The sequence below is a fragment of the Hyaena hyaena genome, unplaced genomic scaffold, assembly GCF_003009895.1.
Source record: "Hyaena hyaena isolate Hyena2069 unplaced genomic scaffold, ASM300989v1 scaffold_428, whole genome shotgun sequence".
NCBI classification, from domain to species: Eukaryota; Metazoa; Chordata; class Mammalia; order Carnivora; family Hyaenidae; genus Hyaena; species Hyaena hyaena.
The window spans coordinates 370,932-396,481 of record NW_024081062.1 but is presented as its reverse complement, the minus strand read 5'-3'; the positions used below and the strand labels follow the sequence as shown (position 1 = coordinate 396,481).

At 42.4% G+C, this 25,550-nt stretch overlaps 2 protein-coding genes across 5 annotated transcripts in view; both read right to left on the bottom strand.

Moving 5' to 3' along the window:
* ZNF454 (zinc finger protein 454) overlaps positions 1-3,832 on the bottom strand; it is a 29,319-nt gene extending 25,487 nt beyond the window's left edge. The window contains exon 1 of the mRNA XM_039252843.1: positions 3,767-3,832. The gene's annotated coding sequence lies outside the window, so the exon portion shown is untranslated. The remainder of the gene's footprint in view (positions 1-3,766) is intronic.
* Positions 1,528-24,784, bottom strand: ZFP2 (ZFP2 zinc finger protein). 4 transcript variants are annotated; one of them, XM_039252835.1, is made up of 6 exons: positions 24,719-24,784; positions 21,775-21,871; positions 13,471-13,602; positions 13,107-13,199; positions 9,997-10,077; positions 1,528-3,837 (listed from the first exon to the last, which is right to left on the bottom strand). In XM_039252835.1, exons 3-6 carry the CDS (start codon positions 13,502-13,504, stop codon positions 2,369-2,371), a joined length of 1,677 nt encoding a protein of 558 aa, XP_039108766.1. In that variant the 5' UTR covers positions 13,505-13,602; positions 21,775-21,871; positions 24,719-24,784; the 3' UTR covers positions 1,528-2,368. The 4 variants fall into 4 exon arrangements, with proteins under 4 accessions (XP_039108766.1, XP_039108765.1, XP_039108767.1 ...); XM_039252834.1 differs by having other exon boundaries at positions 24,547-24,769; XM_039252836.1 differs by lacking the exons at positions 13,471-13,602; positions 21,775-21,871; positions 24,719-24,784 and having other exon boundaries at positions 1,529-3,837; positions 9,997-10,142; positions 13,107-13,190.
* Positions 24,785-25,550: the final 766 nt, after the last annotated feature.

Here is a 25,550-nt window from a genome sequence, read left to right as displayed (position 1 = left end):
TACCCATCATTTCTTGATTCCCACCTCTCCTGGTGAAGTTTCCTTCCTCTGAAAAAGGTTGAAAATGATTTCTATAGCTTCTACCTCTGCCTCAGTCTTGTTTTCCCACTCTGAGCTGCCCATCGCCTCCTTTCTGTACCTTCGACTCTCCTATACCTCTTCTTTTCAGTGATCATGTAAAACCACTCTTGGCAGACTATTCATTGGCAGCCTGTTGACTGACTGTTCAATCAAAACCTTTCTCCATCCTCCTTTTCTTTGCCTACTTCCACTTTAGAAGCTGGAAGAGGATTTTCTCAGCGTCCTTTGCGACTGGCCTCCATATAACAGCTGTGGTCAGTGAGACGTAAGCCGAAGTCTGCTGAGGGGCTTCTGGGAAAACCTGATAAAAGGCACAGACGTTGCTGTTGCTGCTGCTTCCCACCCCCTTTCTTCCTGCCTTGAATGCAGCTCTTTTACCTGAAGCAGAGCAGCCATCATATAGCCCTGATGGAAAAGCCATGAAACTCAAGGCATTGAATTAATTCTGTCTTTGAAACAATGCCAACCTACCTCCAGACTTGTTACGTGAAGAAAAAAATAAGATCCCGGTTTGCCTGTAAGCATTGTTAACTGGGCTTTCCAGTATTTGTAGCCAAAAAGCTCTTCTGAAAGATATACTCTCTCTCAACCCCAATCTCCCTCTAGTTATCTTTCTAAAGGTCTCCTTCCTCAGTCAAGATCCTAAGTCCTTTTCAACCTTTATTTCACTCTTCAGCCTACTAATATTTAACAGGTTATCAATAACCAAAACCAAAGGCCATTTTCTATTTTTATCTTACTTTAGCCCCCAAAGCATTTGAAAATGTTAACTGTTCTTACCCGACACAACATTCTTTTATTTCTGTGCCGCCATCTTCTAAATTTTCCTTCTGTTTTTCATTTTTCTTCCGGCTGTTGTTTCCTCTCAGCTCCTACTGGTTCTACTTCCTCCACTTAACCCTGTTCAGTGACCTGACTCAGAGCACCCTTCATCACTGCCCTGCTAGTTATTCTGGTGTCTGTCAGGATCTTCACTTGGATACCTACAGATTGTTTAAAATCCCCCAGACAGAACTTCTCATTGCCCCACAAAACCAGTCAACTTCATGTGTTCTTAATTATGGCACTCCATCTACCCAAATAAATTCAAGTTCCTACATTCAATCAGTTACCACGTTATCTAGATGCTGCCTCATTATTGGTTGAATTCTTCCTTTCCTCTCCCATCCCACTGCCAATTTTTTAGTTTAGCCTTTGCAAAGCAAAGAATATACCTTACCCAGTCTGATTTTCTAATCATGTCTATCACATACCTAGCGCTTATTTACTGTGTATGAAATAAATGAAATTGGCTTAACTGTTGTCATCACAGTAGATCTATAAAACCTCTGACTGTTCTGAATGTTTTGAGTTGCCAAGATTTTGTTACGATGTCAAATTTCCATGTCTCTTAATGTTCAGTGTCTTCTTTCCACTTTGATAGACTATGATACAAAGATATGTATTTGAATCCTATGTACTTAGAAACTATATTTAAGTTATACTGTTTTCTAATTAGCTTATTTAACAGTAGTTTAATGACTTAATTGAGAACTCAAAACAGCATGCTATGGCATTAAGATCTGTACAGTTATTTCATCACCCAGTAGCAATCAGCCTACGTTTTAGGTGAGAAAATAACAGTGCAGGGGGTCAGGGGAGGGACATAGAGGGATAATAATAGGCTTTGGTAGAGGTAGAGAATTTTGACTCAAAACATCCAGGGAAACCTGATTGTGGATTAGGAGCATCTAGATAACACACATAACATGGTAAAACGTCAAGGATTTTCCAGTATTGGTTATATCTATAGGTTTACAGCATTTTAGAGCTAATCGGGATTCTGGAGACCTTCTAAATTCAAAATCCCTCCTTTACTAAATAAGGACACTATGATCTGGTGAAAGTAGGTGACTTGTCCAAGTTAGTGGCAGATGAGGACTACATACCAGGTCTTTGGGCTGTCCAGTTAAGCACGCTCACATTTTCTCTCCAGTGTGAAGTCTTTGATGTCCAAAGGAGATCTGCAGTATGACACAACACAACTTCTCTTCAATGCGAATCCTCATTGTTTACAGCATGAGCTATTTCAACCTTCTGATGTCAAGGAGTAAGTTTTACTTTATGAATTAAAGTTTCTCTATTTTATATGGTTTTTCTGCAGTGGTCTGTATGATCTCATATAGTAATTTATACTTCAACTGAAAGATTCATACAGCTATTACATTTATGAGGTTTCTATGTTACAGGACTTATCTGATTATCACTGAACAGTTAATCCTGGCGAAGGGCTCAGTGAAAACTTAGCTCATGTATGAGTTCTCTGATGTCGTGTAAGGTTTGTACTCCGACTGAAGGCTTTTCCACATTCATTACACTGATAGGGCTTCTCTCCTGTATGAGTTCTCTGATGCACTATAAGGGATGAATTCTTAATGAAGGCTTTTCCACACTGATCACATTCATAGGGTTTCTCACCAGTATGGATTCTTTGATGTTCAATAAGATATGCGCTCTGGCTGAAGGCCTTTCCACATTCATTGCATTCATAAGGTTTCTCTCCAGTATGAATAACCTGATGTACAGTAAGGGAGGATCGCCCAGTGAAATGTTTTCCACATACCATACATTCATAAGGTTTCTCTCCAGTATGAATTCTCCGATGCTGAGTAAGAGATGAATTCTTACTGAAAGCTTTTCCACACTGATTACATTCGAAAGGTTTTACTCCAGAATGAAGTCTCTGGTGTTCTATAAGGTATGTGCTTTGGCTAAAGGATTTCCCACATTTGTTACATTTGTAGGGTTTTTCTCCAGTGTGATTTCGCTGATGCAGGGTAAGGGTTGAGCTTTTACTAAAGGCTTTCCCACATTCACTACACTCATAGGGTTTTTCTCCAGTATGACTTCTCTGATGTACAATAAGATGCATGCTCTGACTGAAGGCTTTTCCACATTCGTTGCATTCATAGGGTTTTTCTCCTGTATGAGTTCTTTGATGCACTGTAAGATTCATGCTTTGGGTAAAAGCTTTCCCACATTCATTACATTTGTAGGGTTTCTCTCCAGTATGAATCCTTTCATGTTGAATAAGGGATGAATTCTTACGGAAAGCTTTCCCACACTCTTTACACTGATAGGGTTTCTCTCCAGTATGAGTTCGTTGATGAACAGTAAGGTTCATGCTCTGACTGAAGGTTTTCCCACATTCGTTACATTTATAGGGTTTCTCTCCAGTATGAATTCTCTGATGCACCGTAAGGGAGGAGCGTTCGATGAAGTGCTTTCCACATACATTACACTTATAGGGTTTCTCCCCAGTATGAATCCTCTGGTGCTTAAGAAGAGATGAGCTCTGGCTGAAGGTTTTCCTACATTCATTACATTCATAGATTTTCTTCCCAACAAACATACTTTGAGTTTTAATTAATTCAGAATTCTGTTTAGTGTCTTCTTTATGTAAATTCTGATTATGGGGCCTTTTTCCTACAGGAATACTTTGTTGTATATCAAGGATTGACTCCTGACTAGAACATCTTGCAAATTCGTTACCTCCAAATGTCCTCTCAGTGAGGGTTTCTTCATGTGTAACTGCCACTTGGCCCAGATGTCTATCCTGGCTTTTCTGTTGCCCATCTAACCAATTATCAGGTTCCCAGGTTTCCCCTAAAGAAGAATGCCAGAGACCTTCCCTTTCCATTATTACCCCATAGGATATATCTTCAGTAACGTTGGGCTTTGCAGGTGATTCTTTGGTTTCATTTCTTGTCTTCCAACCTGAAAAAAATAAAAAATTCAAATGCACATTGGTTTCTGTGCTGGGAGACTAAAAACTGTTTAAGGTGGGAATAAGAGAATGAAACTGAGAATAACTATAGGGCACATGTAAGAGCTTTCAAAAATGTCCCTACAACTGGGAAGTAAAACAGAAGGGAAGGAGGGAACAGTGAACTAGTCTATAAGTAACAGAACGAGAGGAGGTGGTAAGCACAAAAAAGAGTGAGCCTATGTATGCAGGAGGGATGGACACCGAAATACCACTGGACAAGGTTGAATAATGAAGATGCAATGAAGGGAAAATACACAGACAAGCTGGGACTGGAGAAGCAGATCAGAAAGCCCTGCCACATTGTATCTGGTATTTCCACCAGCAGTTTCTTCTGCAATGTTTCTTTTTTCTTTTTTTTTTTTTTAATTTTTAAATGTTTTACTTGTTTCAGAGAGAGAGAGAGACAGCATAACCAGGGGAGGGTCAGAGAGAGAGGGAGATACAGAATCTGAAACAGGTTCCCGGCTCTGAGCTGGCTGTCAGCACAGAGCCCGGCACGGGGCTCGAATCCACGAACCACGAGATCATGACCCGAGCCGAAGTCAGAAGCTTAACTGACTGAGCCACCCAGGCACCCTCTCCTGCAATGTTTCTAATTTTGACACTAAATCTTTGTACAACATCACAGTGTAACACAGTATAAGATTATTGGCTCTGGAGTCAGACATACTTGGGTTTAAAGCCTAACTATTAACTTACCATCTTAACTAGTTACTTGATTCTCTGGGTTTGAGTTTTCACAGATATAGAATAAAAATAATTTGATGAAGATTAAGTAAGATAATGCACATACACTATCCTTAGGGAATATGCTTGTTTGGAACATAAAATACCACAACCTACTTGAAATTGAAGGGAGAATGACACAATCTAAGGGTTCTCCCCCACCCCCACCAACTGTCAACAGACTATAGGTTTCTCATTCTCTTTAGGTAAGAGGGTATGAAAGGGCTCTACCCTTTCCTTTAAGGAATATCCATTCCTTAAAGACGTGAACTGATGGTAGGGGAAGGCACAATAGGATCTGTTGAGCTGCTTGAGATGGGGCTAAAGGAAGGACCTTGTGGCCACTGAGACTTTATTTTCTCAGAACCCACTTCTTATTCTAGGCAGAATGACCTGGGGGCAATGAGAGCAGAGGACAGGAAACTACAAAATGAGAATCAGCTGTCAGCTCGACCAAAATTACCAGAGCCAAGACCAACACTGAACCACCAAACCAAAGGCCTGTGGGCAGGATAATTTACTATGTAGCCTGAGGTCTGCATTAAGTGGACCACCTCCTTGAAACCTCACCTGCTTACACACACGCAAAAGAGAAAAAGTGGAAAGCCACACAGACTCCACTGCTAAGACACACACATCACCAAGTAACCCCAGAAAGGACCTATCCAATTCAAGTGTGAAATACCAACAGGCAGCACCTGAACTGGAGGCTGCCTCCTGCCCCACCTCACTATATCCTCTCCAGCTGTTCAGCTAAAGCTGTTTGAGAACAAAGTGCGACCCGATAAACAACATAAAGGGCAAAGGAGGATCCATTCACACTTTTAGATGAATACAAACTCCAGACAGAACTGCCCTCATTCAAAGAAAAATGATATCTTGAATCATACCAAATTCGAAAACTATGTAGAGGTTCAAAGGCATCAAAAGAAAGAAAACAGGAAAGACAGTGACATACCGGGAAGAGATCTTTGCAACACCTGGCCCATACAGGACTAGAACCTTGACTGGTAAAACAGAACACCAAGCCTGCCAGAAAAAATGGACAAGAGACTTGAATAGGCACTTAAGAAAAGGAAACTATAATGGTGAGGAAACAAGCCAAGATACCCACAACAGTACCCAGGGGATGGCTGAGTAAGAGCCATTGAGAAATGATTACCACATCCACCTGAGTAACGAAATGAAAACGGGCAGACTGATAGCTTCACATTTTAGAAAGATGTGCTGTAACGGGAACTCTCACATGCCACTGGTGGGAATGCAATTTGGTTCAAGTGTCTGAAAAAGTTTAGCACTACCTAGTAACTTAGAACAGGCACAAAGACTATGATTTAGCAAACCCTTGTAGGTTTTGTACTTGTAGGTACATACACTTAATCCACCTTGCAAAGGTACACCACAATTCTAAGTTTAAGGTAACATTGTACACAATAGCACAAAAATGGAAACAACCCAAATGCCCACCAACAATAGAATAGATAACTAAATTGTCAAATATGTATAACAATAGAATAATTGATATCAGGGAATGTTAAGGATTTCATGTTTGTGTCTCCTCAGAATTCAGGCGTTGAAAGCCTGACCAGGTCCCCTGATCTCAGTCTTCCAGACTCTAGAAACTATGAGAAACAGCTGGTGTTTAAGACACCAAGTCTATGGTATTCTGTTACAGCAGCCCCAGCTATGACAGTGAACATTAACAAGACATGTACATATAACAATAAGAATGAATGAATAATTTAAGTCACACACAAAATATATAGGAAGAGTCCATTTAGATAAATTTGCAAAACAGACGAAACTAAATGTATCATTTAGAGATTCCTGTATTGATGGCAGTATTGTAAAGAAAAACCAGGAAAGGGAATTATCACCAAAGTGAGAACGGTGGCTGTGTCCTGGGGGGAGGTAGGAGGATGTGAATGGAGAGGTTCACACAAAGCATTCTTAAGATACTAGCAGAGTTACAAATTTGGGTTCTAGTGCCTGAGTGTTTGCTTTTCTCATTATTCACTCATCTTTATTGTTGTGAACTAAAAAGAGAAGCAACATGGCATAGTGGTTAAGACAACAACTTTGGAGTCAGACTACCTGGCTCCACTTAGCTGTGTGCCCTTGTGTGGGTTATTTCACCTATCTGTGCTCCTGTTTCTCATCCGTTAAATAGCGCCTATTGCATAGTGTGGATATAAGAACAAAAATTAGTTAACATTTATAAAAGGATTAGAAGAATATGTAGGTTTTTGCTAAATAGTACATGCATTTTACGTATTCTGTATCTATAACATTCTAAAAACAAATAAGAACAAAATATTTGCTGTTTTGGAAAATAAGTTGAAACACCATTATGTACTGCAGGAAACTTAACAGTAAGATTCAGTTTTTCTTGATGGGGTTTGGAGATGTGATTTAAAAGTTAATTCTGGAGATTTGTTGCAGAAAAAGAACAAAATGGACTACAATTTTTTTAAAAACTGGCCTAAGAGGGGTGCCTGGGTGGCTCAGTCAATTATCGAGCTTCAGCTCAGGTCATAATCTCACGGTCATGAGTTTGAGCACCAAGTCAGGCTCTGCACTGATGGCTCAGAGCCTGGATCCTGCTTTGGATTCAGTGTCTCTCTCTCTCTCTCTCTCTCTCTCTGCCCCTCCCCCATTTGTGCTCTCTCTCAAAAATAAATATTTTAAAATAATAAACAAACTGGCCTAAGAGTTCTCTCCAAAAATATGGAATGCCAAAAGACAGTGAAGCTATATCTATAAGGGACTGAGGAAAGACTGATGTGACTCAAGAACTCCACATGGCTAGTACTCTATACATGTGCAAAGAAAACCGAAATATATTCTTAAATATGAAAGATGTAGTAATTACAGTACTCCTAAACCATTCCTGAAATACTACTTAAATATTCAATTTGAACAAAAGATTTATCCAAGGAGTTCCAGAATGTTCATCACTAGGAATCTATTAACATATTAATAGGTCATGGGAAAACAGGCATGTGACCACCCTGAAGGATGCTTCAAAAGTAATTGATAATATCCGACATCCAATCTTGATTCAAAAACAAAATTATAAGTAATGGACTCAAGCATACACATAAAACACTACAATTGCTATTAACAACATAATCAAGGAAAGGATCCTTACTATTTAATATTGTTCCCTAAGTGTGACCAATACATTAGGCAACTTGGAGGGGAGGAAATTTTATTTTTCCCAGATCACACAGCTGTCTCCCTGGAAACAAAATTGTTAGGGTAACTTTACTCGGAATTAGTGAAATGTTGAGGGGTTGGGACAGGAGCACTAAGGATCAAAAACTACCTCTTCCAGGGCACCTGGGGGCAGGGGGCTCAGTCAGTTGAGCGACCAACTCTTAATTTCGGCTCAGGTCATGATCTCTGGGTGAGTTCGAGCTGCACATTGGACTCTGTGCTAACACCATGGAGTCTGCTTGGATTTCTCTTTCTCTCTCAAAATAAATGAATAAACTTAAAAAAAAAAAAAAAAAAAAAACCCACTCTAGGTCTTCCAAGATTGGATGAGGTTTCAGATGCTTGCTGTTTTGCTATCTTATTAAATAAGAGCCCTGTAATGTGCACAGCAATAAGCCTGGCCAGGATAAGAGTTCACTGATTATTAGCTGTTACCATTACCATTATTATTTTATGCAAAACAATATACAGCTCTCTCTTCTTTCCTTTTTTTCCTAAACAGGGCTTTCGAGTGATAGCTCATATTCCCTTATTATCTTAGAATGTTACAGGATTTATGTAATTTTGGTACTCATCAGGACATGAACAAGAGTCCCCAGGACGGAGAGGTCTAGGAGAACATAGATCCTTCAGTCTTTATGGCTGACAGTGGCCACAGCAGAGGCCAAGAGCCTGGAATTGGGGTGGGAACAGCACTTGGGCAGCAGGCCCCACTCTTCCTGGGGCAAGTTGATTTTCTTTCGTCTTCTATCCCCTACATAGTAGTTAAGCTACTCCTTCCGCTCAGCCAGACTATTTCACTATTCACCTGACTGGACTTCCTACTCTACAGTGCATTCTCCTATAGCAGCCAGATTGATCCTCTGAACATGATTAATCAGTCCTTCAAGAAATATTTATTGAGTCAGGTGCTGATTAGGGTGCTAAGGATAAAACAATGAACAAAACATATTTCTGCCTGTAAGGAACTTATGTTTTTGTGAGAGGAAGAAGGGCAATTAATATAATAAATAAGCAAAATACTCAGAATTTAAGTGGCATACCTTATGGAAAAAATAAAAGCAATACAATGGAAATAGGGAACTTGAGTGAGGGGAAAGGTTTGTAATTTTACATAGAGTTTTCAGGAAAGGCCACAATGATAAGGGGACACTGAGGCCAAGACTTTAGGGGAAAAAGAGGGAGCCACAGGACTATCGAAGGGAGAGGATCCCACACAGAAGGAGCCACCGGTGCAGAGGTCCTGAGGCAGGGGTGGGCCTGCCCCGCATGAGGATCAATGAATTATAGATACTACTACATTTATTACGGTCTTTTAGGTAAGTTTTCCTACTAGTGGAGGCAAAGATAATGTGTCTGTACTAAACATTAGGGAGATCAGATTAGCATGAAGGTAAATATGGACTCTGTAACAGTATATAAATTCTGTGTATATGTGTACATATGTTTACACATGTGCCCATGCACACAACCCCACACCTACACCCACAGGTAGTCACCCAGTACATTTTAATACAAAGTCATTTATAAAACACAAATAATAGGTTTCTCTGTTTAGGGGTAGTAAAGGGTAGCTTCCTGGAGATTTCAAATATTGTAGAATCCCTAACAGTACCTTATTTTATAGATATAATCTTTGATGATAGATTTCTAATACTTCATACATGTTCTTGTTTGTTTCCTTCATAACTAAACATCACCAATGGCGTTAAGTCTAATGACTGCTGATTAGAGGCTAAAAATTCCCTGCTTCCCACAGTACTAATAATTCCCATCTCTGTTTCAACATTAACACGTTTGCCAGTGATGATGCTGTCTCTAGGAACAGCATTTCTGTCTTTAAATGTTCTAGTCAGCTTTTCTAATGATGTAGTACCACCTGTATACATGAAAACCTTCGTACAGAAAAGGAAAACGATCATCTGAAAGGAAAGTTGAGCCAGGATGTAGAAGTTCAATTTTGGCCAGATGTACTTGGAAACAAGAAATGACAGCAAGGCAAGGAAGGAAAGTTAATTTTTTCTTTTTGTTTTTAAGAATTAGCATTAAACCCAAGGGCAAGAACAAACAAAACAAAACAAGAATCCCGTGTTCAACTTCTGGCACGTCATTCCCCCTCTGAGCCTGTCTATTGTACTTGGAGAGGGGCTGACAGTACTTACCCCATAGGATGGTTATGAGTAGCGAGTCCCGGTGGCTGGGGAAGAGCCGAACACAGCACTCCGTCCTCGACGCTTCCTTGTCTTGGTTTTGGACAGGATAAGAAGACCAAACAGTCACTTAATCTGGTAGTAACATCAAAGAAAATCTGTAAAAAACAAGACCTGGCATTTGCACACCAGTCTTCTGGGCTGCATTCTCTTGCTCCACTTTTCTGGCTCTCAGTTTCTCCCCTCTGCTCCTGTAAATACACGGGAGTCTCTTCACTGGTGAACAAGCCGGAGGCACTTGACCTCCGACTTCTCTCAGCTCTTGCCCTTTCTTCTTTTTCTCTACAGGTAACCCTGTTGAAATGACAATCTGAAACCTCTCTATTCATCTACCCACAGCACAGTTCCCTCTGCACCACAAGTGCTCTTCCCCAGGCCACGTCCTCAGCGTCCTTACGGCAAAGGCCCACAGCACTGTCCAGCTCTTAGAGGGCACCTGCACCCCCCCCCCCCCGCTGCTTCTCTCTTCCCTGGCTCTCCCTAAGTTCTCTCCTCCTCCTCTGACTACTCTTTCTGTCCCCTTCGCTGCAGCATCTCTGGTGCAAGTCAGTCTCTTTGTCCTTTAAGGTCCTGTCCTTGCTGCTTTGCTGCTTTGCCTTTCTCACTTCCTCTTCCTCTTAATTAGTATTTGATACAAATGTCACAAAGAGGATTATAACTTTCAAATCTATATTTTCACTTACTTTCCAAAAAGTCTGCATGATGTCATTCCATATTCACTTAAACATATATTAAGTGCCTGCTCTGGTGGCAGTGTGCCAGGCAGAGGACATAAAAGTATACTCAATCATGACAGTTCGGTAAGCCCCGTACTAGTGGCTAGACAGATATTCTGAGAGACAAGGCAAGTACAGTGTGAAATGCAACATAAACAAATGAAGACTCTCTAGGATTTAGCCCAGTGGAGAAATCCGAAGACTGGTAAAGGAGAGGAAAATCATGGATCAAAAATGCATGGGTTTACCTCTGCTGCCTCCAGAAAACCCACCAAAAAGACAGTGGGGTGATGAAAAAGGCACATATAAGCCCACTAAAGTAATCTAGAGAACAAGGGGGACTGCTGCACACATGTGCCAAACCCAAAAACAAACCAAAAACATAAACATTCTCCTTTAGATGAGACATTAATGCATGCATCAAAAAAGATTGCTATAAAAAAGGAAAACTCAGAATGAAAAGGCTCACAGAAATTTAAAAATATAAGTAAATTTTTTCAGAGAAGGACTTCGACAGAATAAGTTTAAGGAAATCTTCATGTCTCCTGGCACTCCTCCCTTCAGACAAGGCCATGCAGTCGACCACAGAGACTTTACACCTGCTGTTCCTTATGCCCAGAATGTTCTCCCACACAGCCCATCACTTTGTGAGTTATGTGTTCAATAGGCACCTTCAAGGAGACGCCCTCTCTGATCACTCCTAAAACAGAGCTTCTGTGGGGTGCCTGGGTGGCTCAGTCAGTTAAGCGCCTGACTTCGGCTCAGGTCATGATCTCGAGGTTCATGAGTTTGAGCCCCGTGTTGGGGGCTGACAGCTCAGAGCCTGGAGCCTGCTTCGGATTCTGTGTCTCCCTCTCTCTCTGCCCTTTCCTTGCTCACATTCTTTCTTTCTTTCTCTTTCGCTCTCAAAAATAAACAAACAAGAAAGAAAGAAAGAAAGAAAGAAAGAGAGAGAGAGAGAGAGAAAGAAGGAAAGAAAGGGTGAAGAAGGAAGGAAGAAAACAGAGCTTCTGTTCCCTGGTCTAGATCCCCTATGCTGCTTGCTTTTTCCACATGGCACTGGGACTCATTCATTCCCTCCCTTCCTTCCTTGCTTCCTTTCCTGCCCCTTCTCCCTCCTTGCTTTCTTTCCTTATTAATTTACTGTCTTCCCACTAGACTATAAGCTCTGTGGAGGAACCACCTGTCTTGTTCATTGCTATATCCACAGTGCTAGGGACAGAGCCTAGTGCTCACAAAATTTTTGTTGAATAAATAGGTTATTTACATAAGAATAAATAAAAATAGTGATACTAATCAAATCCACAGAAATCTACAGTAAAGGCACTTAAAGCTACCTTAAGGAACCATTTTATACCTAATAAATTAGCATTAAAAGACATAAAATATCCAATTATGCAGTACATAGCAGGAGCCCTAAAAAATACATCTTTTGACCCAGTGATTCTTTAAAATCCAGTTCTTTAAAAAGCTTACTGGAAACCAGCAGCAATTTTCAGAATATTCTATTTTTCTTATCACTATGTTGTTTTACTGATTTTCTTTATTGCTTTATACTTGATAGCCATACACTATCCAGATATCAAAAAATATGTGCCTATCTCTTTAATTTAGAAAATGTATTAAGAAGTGATTAATGCTTCCATATTGAGTAGAAAATAAAAGGGTGTAAAACGTGTTTTTTTCAGAGAAAAGTCAATGATGACATTTAACAGAAATTTCAGTTGTGATGGGCATTAGAAGCCAGATAAAAAAGACTAAATGTATTAAATGCTTAGAGGAGATTGGGATGCAGATTAAAAATTTAGGAAAGAGAAAGGGAAATGTAAGATGTGAGGTTATTAGTGAAAATAACAAGGCTAAAGTCATCTTCACTTGTTTTTAAGTGAAGACTATAAAACACGTGTACAAGTATGCGACTCAACATTAGTTTCCTTTAGAAAGGCTGCCAAAGTTTTAAATGAATGAGGGGAAGAAACCTATGGATACAGGATATGGCTGAGAGGAAACACTCGGAAAACAGAGGAAAGAGAATATATATATATAGAGAGAGAGAGAAAGAGGGATTCGGAGTACAGATGAAAACAGAAGAGGAAATAATAATTGCTAACATTCACTGATGTTCAAGGCAATTAATGCACAATTAGTCCTACGAATATAGTAACTCATTTAAATCCGCACCCAGTATTCCTTGCCTCCACGGTAAGGACTTTTGCCTCATGTGTGAGGCAGAGGCATTTGAGAGAATACAAGTCGGTGGCGCAGCCTCTCCTAGGGACCCAAGGAGCTCTGCCATGCTTTCTCCCAAGGGGACACGCTCATGTAGCCAGTCCTACTGATACTCACCTGGAGAGACGTCCACTGGAAGTTCTTTTGTCACCAGGCTCAGTTCTTCCAGTTCCAGCTGAGAACTCACACTTGGTTTGGAAAGCCAATGGCCTGCTCAGGAGGAGACATGAAATGTGGGTTCTGAACGGAGTATAAAAACCACTCCCGGGACCTGTCCTTGTCACTTCCCCCTCAGGCCTTCTGACAGTTCCATTTTCCAGCCCATGGCCAAAGAGGACACCAAGCAACCACCATAAAACAATGACCTATAATGTCAGGATTGCAAGTGCAGATTCCTGAAATTTCCTCGGTCATACAAGGTGTCAGGAGGTGGGAAAGGCTGTCAGCAGGGAGGTTTTGAGTTGCGAGGGGAGGTCCTTACCCAGTGACACCAAGTCCCTGTAGTTCTCCAGCATTACTTTCCCATACAGGTTCCTCTGAGCAGAATCTAGATGAAGCCACTCCTCCCAAGTAAAATCTGCAGCACATCCTTGAATGTCAGTGACTCCTGAAACTATAAATTCATGCTCCAAGGATTATGCCAATAAAAGCACGTCAGGGAAGTGCAAAAACAAGCAGCATTAGAAGGGACAGGATAAAGAGATCTGTGTGAGAAAAATGTTTTATCTGCCAAAAGAAACTAAATAAAAATGTACATTATCAGAGATAAATATAATGTAGAAAATGCTGTGGCATTTGAGGACAGGAAGAGGAGGTAGTAGGAAATAACAAGGAAACGTACGGAAGGCTGCTCTAGATTACCACCGGAGAAGAGTAGGTGGTGGTCTGATCGCCTCCCATTTACCCCGCTGGTGAAGGAGGGTTCCCGCTCCTTAAGAAGCACAAGATGACTGACCCCATGACACCTAGCACTGGACGGAAGAGACCAACAGCAATTTGTCAGTAACATCTACTCATAGCCTGGGGAAGGAGGAAATACCCACCATGCAGGGCCACTCAGGGGCTGCCCTTGTGAACCGACAGGGGCTGTGGGAGGCAGGCTGGGTAGTGACAAGAGGGTGAGGTGACCCGTGGCTACCTTGGGAAGATGCAGTTGGCTTGTTTGAACAGTTCCGGGGGCTGGTAGGGAAGCGAAACCCATTAGGTTTGTGTTCCTGGGAGGGAAGGGTACACCTAGTCTGGCCGAGGGAGAGCTAGCTGGGTAGGGTGCCCTTCCCTCTTGGTTGGCACAAGGGGACCAGGGGAGCTCCTAGCTAAGTCTCTGAGGCCCCGTGAGGCTCAAAGTTGTCAAGGCAGCACATGGAATTTCAGGCTTTACAATATAGGCAGGAATCTCGGTTAATGGAGGGAAAACATGTACAAATAGGATACATCTAGAACATGTTGAGAGGACCAAGAAAACACCCAGCTTGACCTGAAAATGGCATTTCAAATTTATAAGCCCATTTCAGCCTAGTTCCCTAGCCCTTAGACCAGGAAGCAAAACACCATAAGCATTATCTGTTGAATGAGTGTGACAGTTACTTTTATGTGTCAACTTGACTGGGCTAAAGTATGCCCAGATAGCTGGTAAAGCATTATTTCCAGGTGCTTCGGTGAGGGTGTTCCCCGTGAATCAGTAAACTGAGTAAAGATCAGCCCTCAGCAATGTGGGAGGGCATCACCGTATTCACTGAGGGCCCAAAAAGAACAAAAGGCTAAGAGAGAACAAATTTGCTGGCTCTGCTTGAGCTGAGATAGCCTCCTTCTCTGGCCTTCAGACAGTGCTTGTAGCTCCTGAGCCTCAGACTCGGACCAGGACTTAGACATCAGTCCCCTGGACCTCAGGCCTCTGGATTTGTAGTGAACTACATACACCCCAACTTTCCTAGGGTCCAGATTGCAGAGGGCGGATCGTGGGGACTCTTTAGCCACCCTAATTGCCTGGGCCAATTCCTTATAACTTCTTTCTGTATCTGTGTATGTCCCCTGGGTTCTGTTTCTTTGAAGAACCCTGACAAGGAGGGAGCACAAACGTCCTGAGGTTTACACTAACAGGTGAGCCTGACACCTCACCTCATTTAATCCATACGACACCCTGTTAGACTGAGAGCACCTTTTATGATGAGGAATCTGAGGATCTAATGGTTAAATCACATCTCCGAGGTCACACAGCTGGGACTCAAACCTAAGGCCATCTACATCTAACTCCTCGTGTTGTGAGAAGAGAAGGCACCTAAGAAAAGAACCCTTGCAACCGACCCCCATCAGAGAGAGTGGGGGAGGGAGCCGTGGGGGGAGGGAGTGAGAGGGAAGGAGACTCAGGTCGGGGAGAGAGAGTTTCAGGGAGGAGAGAGTGGGTCAAACAGAATGATGACTGAAAAGAGAGCTGCTGGTTGGAAAATCAGCTAATTTCCAGAGTGGTGAAGGCAGAAGTCCGCTTACAGTGGATGGAGGGCTAAATGGAAGACGGGAATGAGAAGCAGCTAGATGAAATTACTTCAAACTTCTGTGAAAAAGATGAAAGAAGACGTATGGAAAGAAGTAGGGACCAGATCATGGGAGTAAAGCAGTGGATGAGTCGCTGTGCTGTGTAAGTGGGCACAGGGCAGAAAAGGCCCTGAGACCACAGAGGGGACAGAAATGATGTCCAAGAAATATGTGTGTTTTACATCCTGCTGGCTGTGAACCACCAAAAAAAGTGTCAACACCGAGACAGAGTTCATTCTCTTTCTACCTCATCATTTTCTCCTATTTAATGAATATATCAACATAAAAAATGTTAAAAATCACTCATAAATATTGTCAAGAAATGTAAAGACAGCTATTAGTAGGATCTAATTACACAGCAGAATTTCCATTTTATGAAAGGAAAAAAATGAACCAAGAAAAATCTTCAGTTTAACAAATGTAAAGAAAGGACACAAGAGAGGCACCTGGGTGGCTCAGTGGGTTAAGCGTTCAACTTCGGCTCAGGTCATGATCTCATGGTTCCTAGTTTCAAGCCCCGCGTCAGGCTCTGTGCTGACAGCTCAGAGCCTGGAGCCTGCTTTGGATTCTGTGTGTGTCTCTCTCTCTGCCCCTCCCTGACTCATGCCTGCCTCTCTCTTTCTCTCCCTACCCCCCACCAAAAATAAATGTTTAAAAAAAAAAAAGACACAAGAAAGCATAATACACATAGATCATTAAATAATCAGAAAAAGACCTGGTACTTATATAACAATATACATAAACGACTGACTTTCTCTATTAAAAGACAAAAAACTCTAGGGGCGCCTGGGTGGCTTAGTCGGTTAAGCATCTGATTCTTGGTTTCAGCTCAAGTCATGATCTCATGGTTCATGACTTCAAGCCCTACATCAAGCTCTGTAATGTGTCAGCACAGAGCCTGCTGGAATTTCTCTCTCTCTCTCTCTCTCTCTCTTTCTCTCTCTCTCCTTCTCTAGCTTATGCTTTCTCCCCACCTCAAAATAAATAAACTTAAGAAAAAATTTTTTAGAAGACAAAAACTCTCAAGTTGGTTTCAAATCTATCACATACAAGAGATACACCTAAAACACAAGCCAGAAAGTTAAATAATAACTACTTGGGGGATAGAGACAAGATATAGCAAATGCAAATAATAAGAAAGCAAGGAGAAAAAAAAGAAGAAACAGGAGAACATATAAACAGCAGATAAGGTAGAATGTATGTGGAAACAAAACATAAGCCCTTCTTTGTGAAAGAAGGTAATGTCAGAAATAGGATATTCTTGGGGTGCCTGGGTGGCTTAGTCGGTTAAGCGTCCGACTTTCGCTTAGGTCATGATCTCGCGGTTCGTGGGTTCGAGCCCCACGTCGGGCTCTGTGCTGACTGCCAGCTCAGAGCCTGGAGCCTATTTCAGGGTCTGTGTCTCCCTCTCTCTCTGACCCTCCCCTGCTCACACTGTCTCTCTCTCTCTCTCCTAGAAATAAATTAAAAAAAAAAAAAAGAAAGAAATAGGATATTCTCTTTCCAAAAATCAATCCACTTTTTTTTTTCAATAAATTGCCTTGTTAGCTGAATATATTGGGCAAAATTAAAAGCTCAGATTCAGATGCTTACGGGCTATACCCTGGTCTTCCCACTTCCCTGGATTCTCATCACCTGAAGCCCAGAGCTCCCAAGTGTGCTGCAGAGCTGGTCTCTATTATGAAACATTCTGGATCCCTGAGCTATAAAAGGGCTCATGAAGACAGACTTAGATAAGTACTAAGTACAAAAGAGCATTTTAAATGCCAAAGTGAAACTTAATGATATTGTTCATAAAATGTATTTGTTGTTAATCCCTATTGTCTATAAAATGTATTTGTTGCTAATCCCTTCAGATGTTTTTCCCTTTCTCCTTCCTGCGCCATATGGGTCTTTTTCTCCCCACCACTATGTTAAAAGCACACAGTAACTCATGGTGTTTGAAATAAGCAGCTTCATGGGTTTATCTTGTTCATGAAAAGGTTTTCTTAAACTAAAAATACATGCTTTTTGATATTGTTATTCTTTGAAAAGGTTGAGAACCAAATGGAATGAATAGGGATATTTTACATGATGAAAGTATAATTATAAAGGAAGTATGATAGTGATGACGTTTGAGTCACCACAGCAACAGAATGTTTTCAGATACAGATAGCAATCCAGTTAAAAAAAATCACAATCGTGGTTAAATCTCAATCACAATAGCAACAAAAAACGAAACACCTTAGAATATACTTAATAGGATTATGTGAGATCCATGTGATCAAACTTAACAAAAGCCATAATGAAGGGTCTGAATAAAATGAAGGGTTGTTTTTTTATTCAATAGGAAGAATAAACATTGTAAAAGATGGCAGTCTTCCTCAAATTGATATAGATTTAATGGAATTCAAATCAGAATTGCATATTTTTAGGCTGTTACTGTTGGAACTTGATGATAGTTAATAAATTTCGACCATAAGGGTAAATGTAAACGAACAGTACAGTAAGCAGAATTTTCAAAAGAAAATCACGGGGAGGGGGGATTTGCTTCAACAAAATAAATTCTAAAAGAACAAATAAAATAGTGTGGTACTATAAGAGAGAGCAATAGAACAGAATCCGGAAAACCCTGTGCGTGTATACAGACACGTACATATGTTTTTATTTAACATGTATAAATAGAGTATACATTAAAGATAGGATTTCAGATCTATGGAGAATAAGTACATTAGTGAGTAGATTACATCAGCTTGAATGCCATCTCCTCAGAGGTGCCACTCCGGCTCTGCCTAGCTAAAACTGACGTCACACTCCACCATGCCACCCTACTGGATGGCCACCACATCACCTAACAGTGTCCTCGGAGGTTATTTTTTCTTCATTGCTGCACCAAGACAGGATGTAGGAGAAAGGGACCCACCCTGACTCATTCACTGCTCTCTTCCTAGCGTCCAGAACGCTGTAGCGTCCAGAACGCTGCGGAACACGTGGTAGGCGGGTGCTCAGTCCGTTTAGCAAATGGAAGGATGATGAAATGCTTCACCACATCTTTAAATGAAGTTGGATTACAACCTCCCATTATATACAAGAAATTCCAGATATCCCAAGGATGTAAATTTAACATGATAAAACTAAGAGAAAAAGTAGAAGAATGTTTATATAATCTTAGGGTACAGAAAGCCTTCCAGAGCCTGATTCCAAAGCCAAACAAAGGAAAAGGAAAGTTAATTGCATAAAACATCCAAAACCTATTATAGCAGAAGATGTTATAAACAGATTTAAAAGATGGGGTGCCTGGGTGACTCAGTTGGTTCAGTGTCTGACTTTGGTTCAGGTCATGATCTCAGTTTGTGAGTTCGAGCCCCGTGTCAGGCTCTGTGCTGACAGCTCAGACCCTGGAGCCTGCTTCAGATTCTGTGTCTCCACCCGCCCACTCACTCTCTGTCTCTGTCTCTCAAAAATGAATAAACGTTAAAAAAAATTACTAAAGAAAAATGACTAAAAAAAATTACTAAAGAAAAATGACTAAAAAAATTACTAAAGAATAAATAATATTGGCAATTTATGGCAAAGGATTAATATCCAGATTACATAAGAGGCTTCTTTTATACATAAACCACCCAGTATAAAACTGGGCAAAGGGTGTAAATAGGTATTTAAAAGGCAAGAAGAATGCTTATTTTTGAGGTCTTGAGATCTGTAATTATATATTATAGACTCAAGAATTTTTTTACAACTATATGCCTAGTATTTATATTCAGAAAAAGATTAAATTTTTTAAAGTTTATTTTATTTTGAAAGAGAGAAAACATGCACACACAAGCAGGGGAGGGGCAGAGAGAGAGGGAGAGGGAGAACTGCAAGCAGGCTCTGCTCTGTCAGCACAGAGTCCAATGTGGGGCCTGAACTCACACACCGTGAGGTCATGGCCTGTGCCGAAACCAAGAGTCAGACGCTTAACTGACTGGGTCACCCAGGCGCCCCAAGAAGATAAAATTTAAGGACAAATACAAGTCATACTTGGGCGATTCATAGTCGCATCACTGGCCAATAGGGGAAAGACGAAAAATGAACAGCTCCAATGCTGCACTGATATGTCCCAAGTCAAAGTGTCAGGGTCATCGAAGACAGACTGAGGAGCTGTTCCAGGATAAGGAAGGCTAAGGAGAGGTGGCAGCTGAATGCCAGTTGTGATCTAGACTGGGTTCTGGACCAGACAAAGGACATTTGTGGCATAATATGTGTAAGGTCAACAGATTAGCTAATAGTACTGTATCCATGTAACCTCCCTGTTCAGTACTTGTATTTTGGTTACATAAAACAAGAGCTTGTTTTTAGGAAACACATCCTGAAGTATTCAGAAATCAAATTAGTGACTGTCTGGGACGGGGGATGTACACCGGATGGGGGTGACAACACCCTCTTGGGTGACGAAAATGTTCTCTAGCTTGATTGGGGCAGTGATCATGTTGGTGCATAAATGTGTCAAACCTCAATGAATTATATGCTTAAAAAGGGTTATTTTATATAAATTATACCTGAGAAAAAAGCTGACTTAAAACCTTAACACTGTTTTAACTAAATAGAATCAAGGCTGCTGAGAGCCAAACCACAACCTTCATCAACCAAAATCTTCTGAACACCTTCTTTAAACCTTCTTTTCCAGAAACTCCCTCTTTCTTCTGCCTATGTTTCAGTGAGTTATGAAGCCTTTTATAAAGGAGCTTGACAATACAAAGGGGAGAAAGTAGTACAAAACAGAAATCACAACAGTTAATACTTGTCTTCATGAAGCCTTCTTTAAATTGGTTCCTTTGATCAATAAACAAGTGACATATCTGATCTTATGAACAGAGAAAACACAACTCCTGCAGGATTGCAGAGAAGGTTACAGAAGCCTAACCTTAAAAAGAAAAACAAAAATTTAGGGGCCAAGTCCCCCTGATTTCTTAATCTTTTTCCAGAGAGGCAACAACTTCAGGTTCTAGTAAAAACCAATAGGTTCCATTTTTAAGCAATCTCCCAGGGCAAAAAAACAAAACAAAATAAAACACAAACAAACAAAAAAACACCCTGGGCTTCTCACTACTCTTTCACTGCATGCTTTCTTTCTCTTTTTAAAAATTTTTCTTAATGTTTATTTGTTAGAGAGAGGGAGACAGAGCACAAGCAGGGGAGGGGCAGAGAGAGGGAGACACAGAATCCAAAGCAGGCTCCAGGCTCTGGAGCCCGACGTGGGGCTCAAACTCATGAACTGTGAGATAATGACCTGAGCTGAAGTCAGGGGCTTCACTGACTGAGCCACCTAGGAGCCCCTGCACGATTTCTGTTAGCTAATGGGACACTGCTTCTTCCTAGGAAAGCTAGGAACATGCCAACTCCCTTATCAAAATTCCTCCTTTTCCCCCTCCATGCCTACCAAACACACAAACTCCTTCCTCCTTTCTGGCACTTGACCCCAAACTTTGTATCTGATTCCCTCCGACCACAAGTCGCCGCCATATTTGTTCCATCAAGCCGGAATAAGGCTAAGAATGCCTTACGGAGAGTACCTTTAACATCCAGCAACTATGCTGGGCACTTTTTACTTACATTCTTTCATGCTTCAACAGACATCGGAAGTACATATTTTTAAACGAAATGAACCATGTGTAATGATTACCAACGTCAACTATGGGGCACATGCTCAGTTAATGTGGTTATTTCCATCATCCCCGTGAGGAACTTCGGGGAAGTCAGGTTACTTACCCAAGACAATGCAGGTATTAATGGCAGCATCAGGGTTTAATCTGGGGACACTTTAACTCCATCCCGGCAACTCTTCCCCGGTTATCACTATCTAACCTTACTTCTCCTGGCTGCCACACTCATGTCCTCCTCCAGGTCTCATGACACTGACAGTTCGGATACCTGGCCATGCTTGTTCTTATTATCCTTTACACATGCGATCATCACGACTGTATCTTGTAGAGAAGTGACTTCTTTTACATTCCCTGGGAGTCTGTAAACGCTGTAGGCACCCAGACCATCTTTCACAGGATTTTCGCTCCTTTTGTGACCCCCTGAGCGGCATCAAAAGCTCAGCAGTCCAGGGCTTCCAGCTGAATGAGGAAGTGGCAGCTGAGGACAGAACTGAGGGACACTAACGGGGGCCGTGTGGGAAATTTTCAAATTTGGAGATCTCCGTAGCCCCATCCTCTACAGTGAAGCCCACGTACGGTATGGGAGTAAGTAGTAGGGAGTAAGGGAGAGGTTTCAGAGAGAAGGAGCTCACCTGAGTTCCCAGTGGCAGAGGCCCAGCAGCCATTGCCTTCTCTTGCCTTCCTGTGGGGTCCTTCCTAGGGGACGGGCAGGATCCTGAGGAGGCGGAGCTGAGGGAAGGAAAAGAAGCCACGAGAAATGAGGCTCCTGCAACAGCAAAAATCAAAATACCTACACATAAACCAAATAAGATATGTGTGGTATTGACTGAAGGAAAACTGGAATTTTTACTTATGAACTTTATTTTACTAAGCTTATTTAGATTCATAAAGAAGGATGAACAGAGACACATAGCACATTCCTGGATAGGATGTCATAGTATCCTTAAGTTGTCACTTCCCTGAAATTAATTTATAAACATCACACCAAGTATTCCAAGTAATAGTATTTTAAAGATCATTACGGAAAAGATTTTTTTAAAATTGTGTTGTTTAACAACAGCCAGAAAACACTTGGAAGAATGACGAGGGAGGACCTGCCCACCAGTTATCTATAAAGTTATAATAATTAGCATACAGTGTTATGGAATAGGCTGGGTCATTCCCCGGATATATTGTTGACCACCTACTGTGTACCACTCCTAGGGGAGAGGGCAAATACAGCTATAAACAAAACAGATATATCTTCTGCTCTCACAGATTATAATCTAGCAGAGCAGTGGGTCAGCAGACCAAATTAAAATCCTTCCAACACCAACGGTTAAGAAAAAACTTTATAAATACAAATTCAAGATATGAAAAAGTGACATTTCAGATCAGTGAAAAAAGGATGAACTAGGACTTAGAACAAGGGCTTACATTTGGAAAATACAAGTTTGCACATAAAATGAAGCTAAAGTACTAGAAGACAGTGCAAATGAACGCTTTTGTGATCATAATGGGATAGAAGGCCCCCTCACAGTAATGTCCAAAGACACAGACTTGAAGGGATGGTTTTCAGGTCTAACCATATGAAAATGTAACACTTCTGCCTAGTTAGAAAACACTGTGTATCATACAAAAATTTTTCTCATTTTTTTAACGTTTTATTTATTTCTGAGAGAGACAAGACAGTGTGAGCCGGGGAGGGTCAGAGAGAGAGAGACAGACACAATCTGAAACAGGCTCCAGGCTCTGAGCTGTCAGCACACAGCCCGACGCGGGGCTTGAACCCACGAACCCTGAGATCATGACCTGAGCCAATGTCCGACGTGTAACCGACCAAGCCACCCAGGTGCCCCTCATACAAAATTTAAAAACAAAAAACTGCATAAAAATATTCATAAGTGTTCACAATGCAAATTTAAACAACCTTCTCAGAGAACAGGAACACCCAGACTTGATGTGGGTCCATCAGGCACATTTCCATTGCAAATGTTTACAAACTACTACTTTTCTGGAAAGAATAAGATGGGAGGTAACAAAAGCCTTACAGTATGACCCAAAAATTTCATGTGAAGAGATTTAAAGAACGACACAAGAATGCAAAGATATGTGTAGCCAGATGGCCTATATTGTTTACAAGAGATTGGGGGGGGGGAGCGGCGGGGGAGAAAAGCTGAGAAAGAGTAGAGGCTTAAAGGAGTGAATATGGCACAAGGGTACTTTTTCTCACACTCTAATGTTATATTTATTTCTAGGAGAGAGAGAGACAGCGTGAGCAGGGGAGGGTCAGAGAGAGAGGGAGTCACAGACTGAAACAGGCTCCAGGCTCTGAGCTGGCAGTCAGCACAGAGCCCGACGCGGGGCTGGAACCCACGAACCGCGAGATCATGACCTAAGCGAAAGTCGGACGCTTAACCGACTAAGCCACCCAGGCGCCCCTCTCACACTCTAATTTAAAATGAGAATTGTTTTCAAACATTGGTATAACTAGATGTTTTCAAAAAATCGTTTGTAAAAAGTTTTTTATCCACCTGGCTCAAGTGGTACTTACACAGATACAAACATTTGTAAAAAATTGCAGAGCTTAACATTTGTGCACTTTAAACCCTTTACAAATGTATTTCAAAACTCATTTTAATGTTTATTTTTGAGAGAGAGAGAGAGAGAATGTGAACAGAGGAGGGGCAGGGAGAGAGAAGACACAGAATCTGAAGCAGGTTCCAGGCTCTGAGCTGTCAGCACAGAGCCCGATGCGGGGCTCGAACTAAGAACCGGGATATCACGACCTGAGGCACCCAGGGGCCCCACAAAACTCATTAATAGTAAATGAAGAAAAGGACATTAATGTCCACATCTTTGTGTAAAAACAAAGCGTTTCAACCTTCATTCACATATATATGCCAACACGCAGACTTTGGCAGTTTTCAGATAATTTTTTCCTTTAGCTCCTCTGCATTTTCTAGTTTTCCTCTAGTGAACTTTTTCTTTTTGCGGGGTGGGGGAGGAGGAGAAAAAATTGCTTTAAGAAAGGGAAGAAAAGGATTCTCTGAAATAGAAATCTGCACGGGGTTGGCCCCCCTATTCCTTGAGGAGATGGGTCAGGGGGAGTCCACGCCAGGACCGCTCGGAATCGGGAAATCACAGAGGGCGCGTCCGCAAGACGAGGTCTACACAAAGGGCAGGTGCAGGAGCCCCGAGACAGCGCACCGGGTGCAGCATCCCCCCGAGACTTCTAAAGCGGGGCCCGGAGAAAGCCGGCGGGGAGGAACCCAGCCTGCGTTGGACTTCCAGAGCCTTCGGCCCTTCACTGGCCCTTTGGAGGGCCGCACCAGGTCCCCCGCCCTCGCCGCTCCCGACAGGTGGCGGCCCTCAGCTCTCGGTATTCCCACCCGGCAGGGCTCCCGGGACGAGAGAGGGCGCACCTGGAGCAAGCGGCCCGGCGTCGCGCAGGGACGGAGAAAGCGCTGCCTCGGGCCCATCCACCGCCGGCCCCGCCCCTCAGGGGCCTCTCCGGGCCGTCCCGGCCGCCTGCTGCCTGGGTCTCTGCCTGGCGCCAGCCCGATCCGAAGGGTCCCGCCGCGGCGCCGCACTCACCCTCTACGTCTCCGAGCCGGGCAGGAGCAGCCAGTGCGGACGCAGTCCTGCCGGCGCCTACGCCCGGGGCGCCGGACTACATTTCCCACAAGGCCGCAGGGATGCGGCGCCGGAGTGAGTGCGCAGGCGCGAGCCCGCGGGAGGGTGGGGCGATTTCGCCAGAAGGACCGTGGTGGCTTCCAGCATGGCCGTCTCCTGTTAGCGAGATTTTGTCCTGGGCAGCTGGGAGGGGACTGCGTGGCGACCTTAACCCGGCTACCCTAAGTAAGCCCCTCCTCGTTAGAGCCTGTGGGTGCCTAACCCATGCGGAGGGGAGAAGGGGCGGAGAGCCTTAGGTCAGCCTCACTTTCCTCTTGTGAAATAACCAGCCACCTGCAAAGTTTGTCAGAAGGTAGTAACTTGCCGCATCATTAGTGGGCACTCCGTGAATGGTGATTACGGTGCCCCGCACTCTAGCTCAGTGTCAGGCGCTACGCTGAGTGCTTCAAGATTGCCATCGTGGAACGCAGCAAAAATCTCCAGTTAAATATATGGCCAGAGTTGTTTCAGTGGGGATTACTGTGCTGGAACACTGGAGAAATAGATGACTTTGGGTAGCGCAGGAGATCAACAAGGTACGATAGATTGTAATATTTCTTTTTATAAAGATAACTGCTAGTTTCCTCTGCCTCTTTCTACCGCTGTGACAGAGACTTGACCAAACTTAAGACATTTCCCTCTGAGTCCTATAGGCCACATCTTTGGTCCCAGTCCTTGTCCAGCGGAGCCCTAGTTTTAGAAAGAATCCCATTAAGTCAGTTTAGGTATAAGCCCCATTCTTGATACTGATCAA

Coding starts and splice junctions, on each gene's coding strand:
- ZFP2 (XM_039252835.1), bottom strand. CDS start 13,504: ATGCTGGAGAACTACAGGGACTTGGTGTCACTGG. Junction 13,200..13,470: donor CAGGGACTTGGTGTCACTGG/GTAAGGACCTCC, acceptor CCTCCTGAGCAG/GCCATTGGCTTTCCAAACCA. Junction 10,078..13,106: donor TCCAGTGGACGTCTCTCCAG/GTGAGTATCAGT, acceptor TCCAAAACCAAG/ACAAGGAAGCGTCGAGGACG.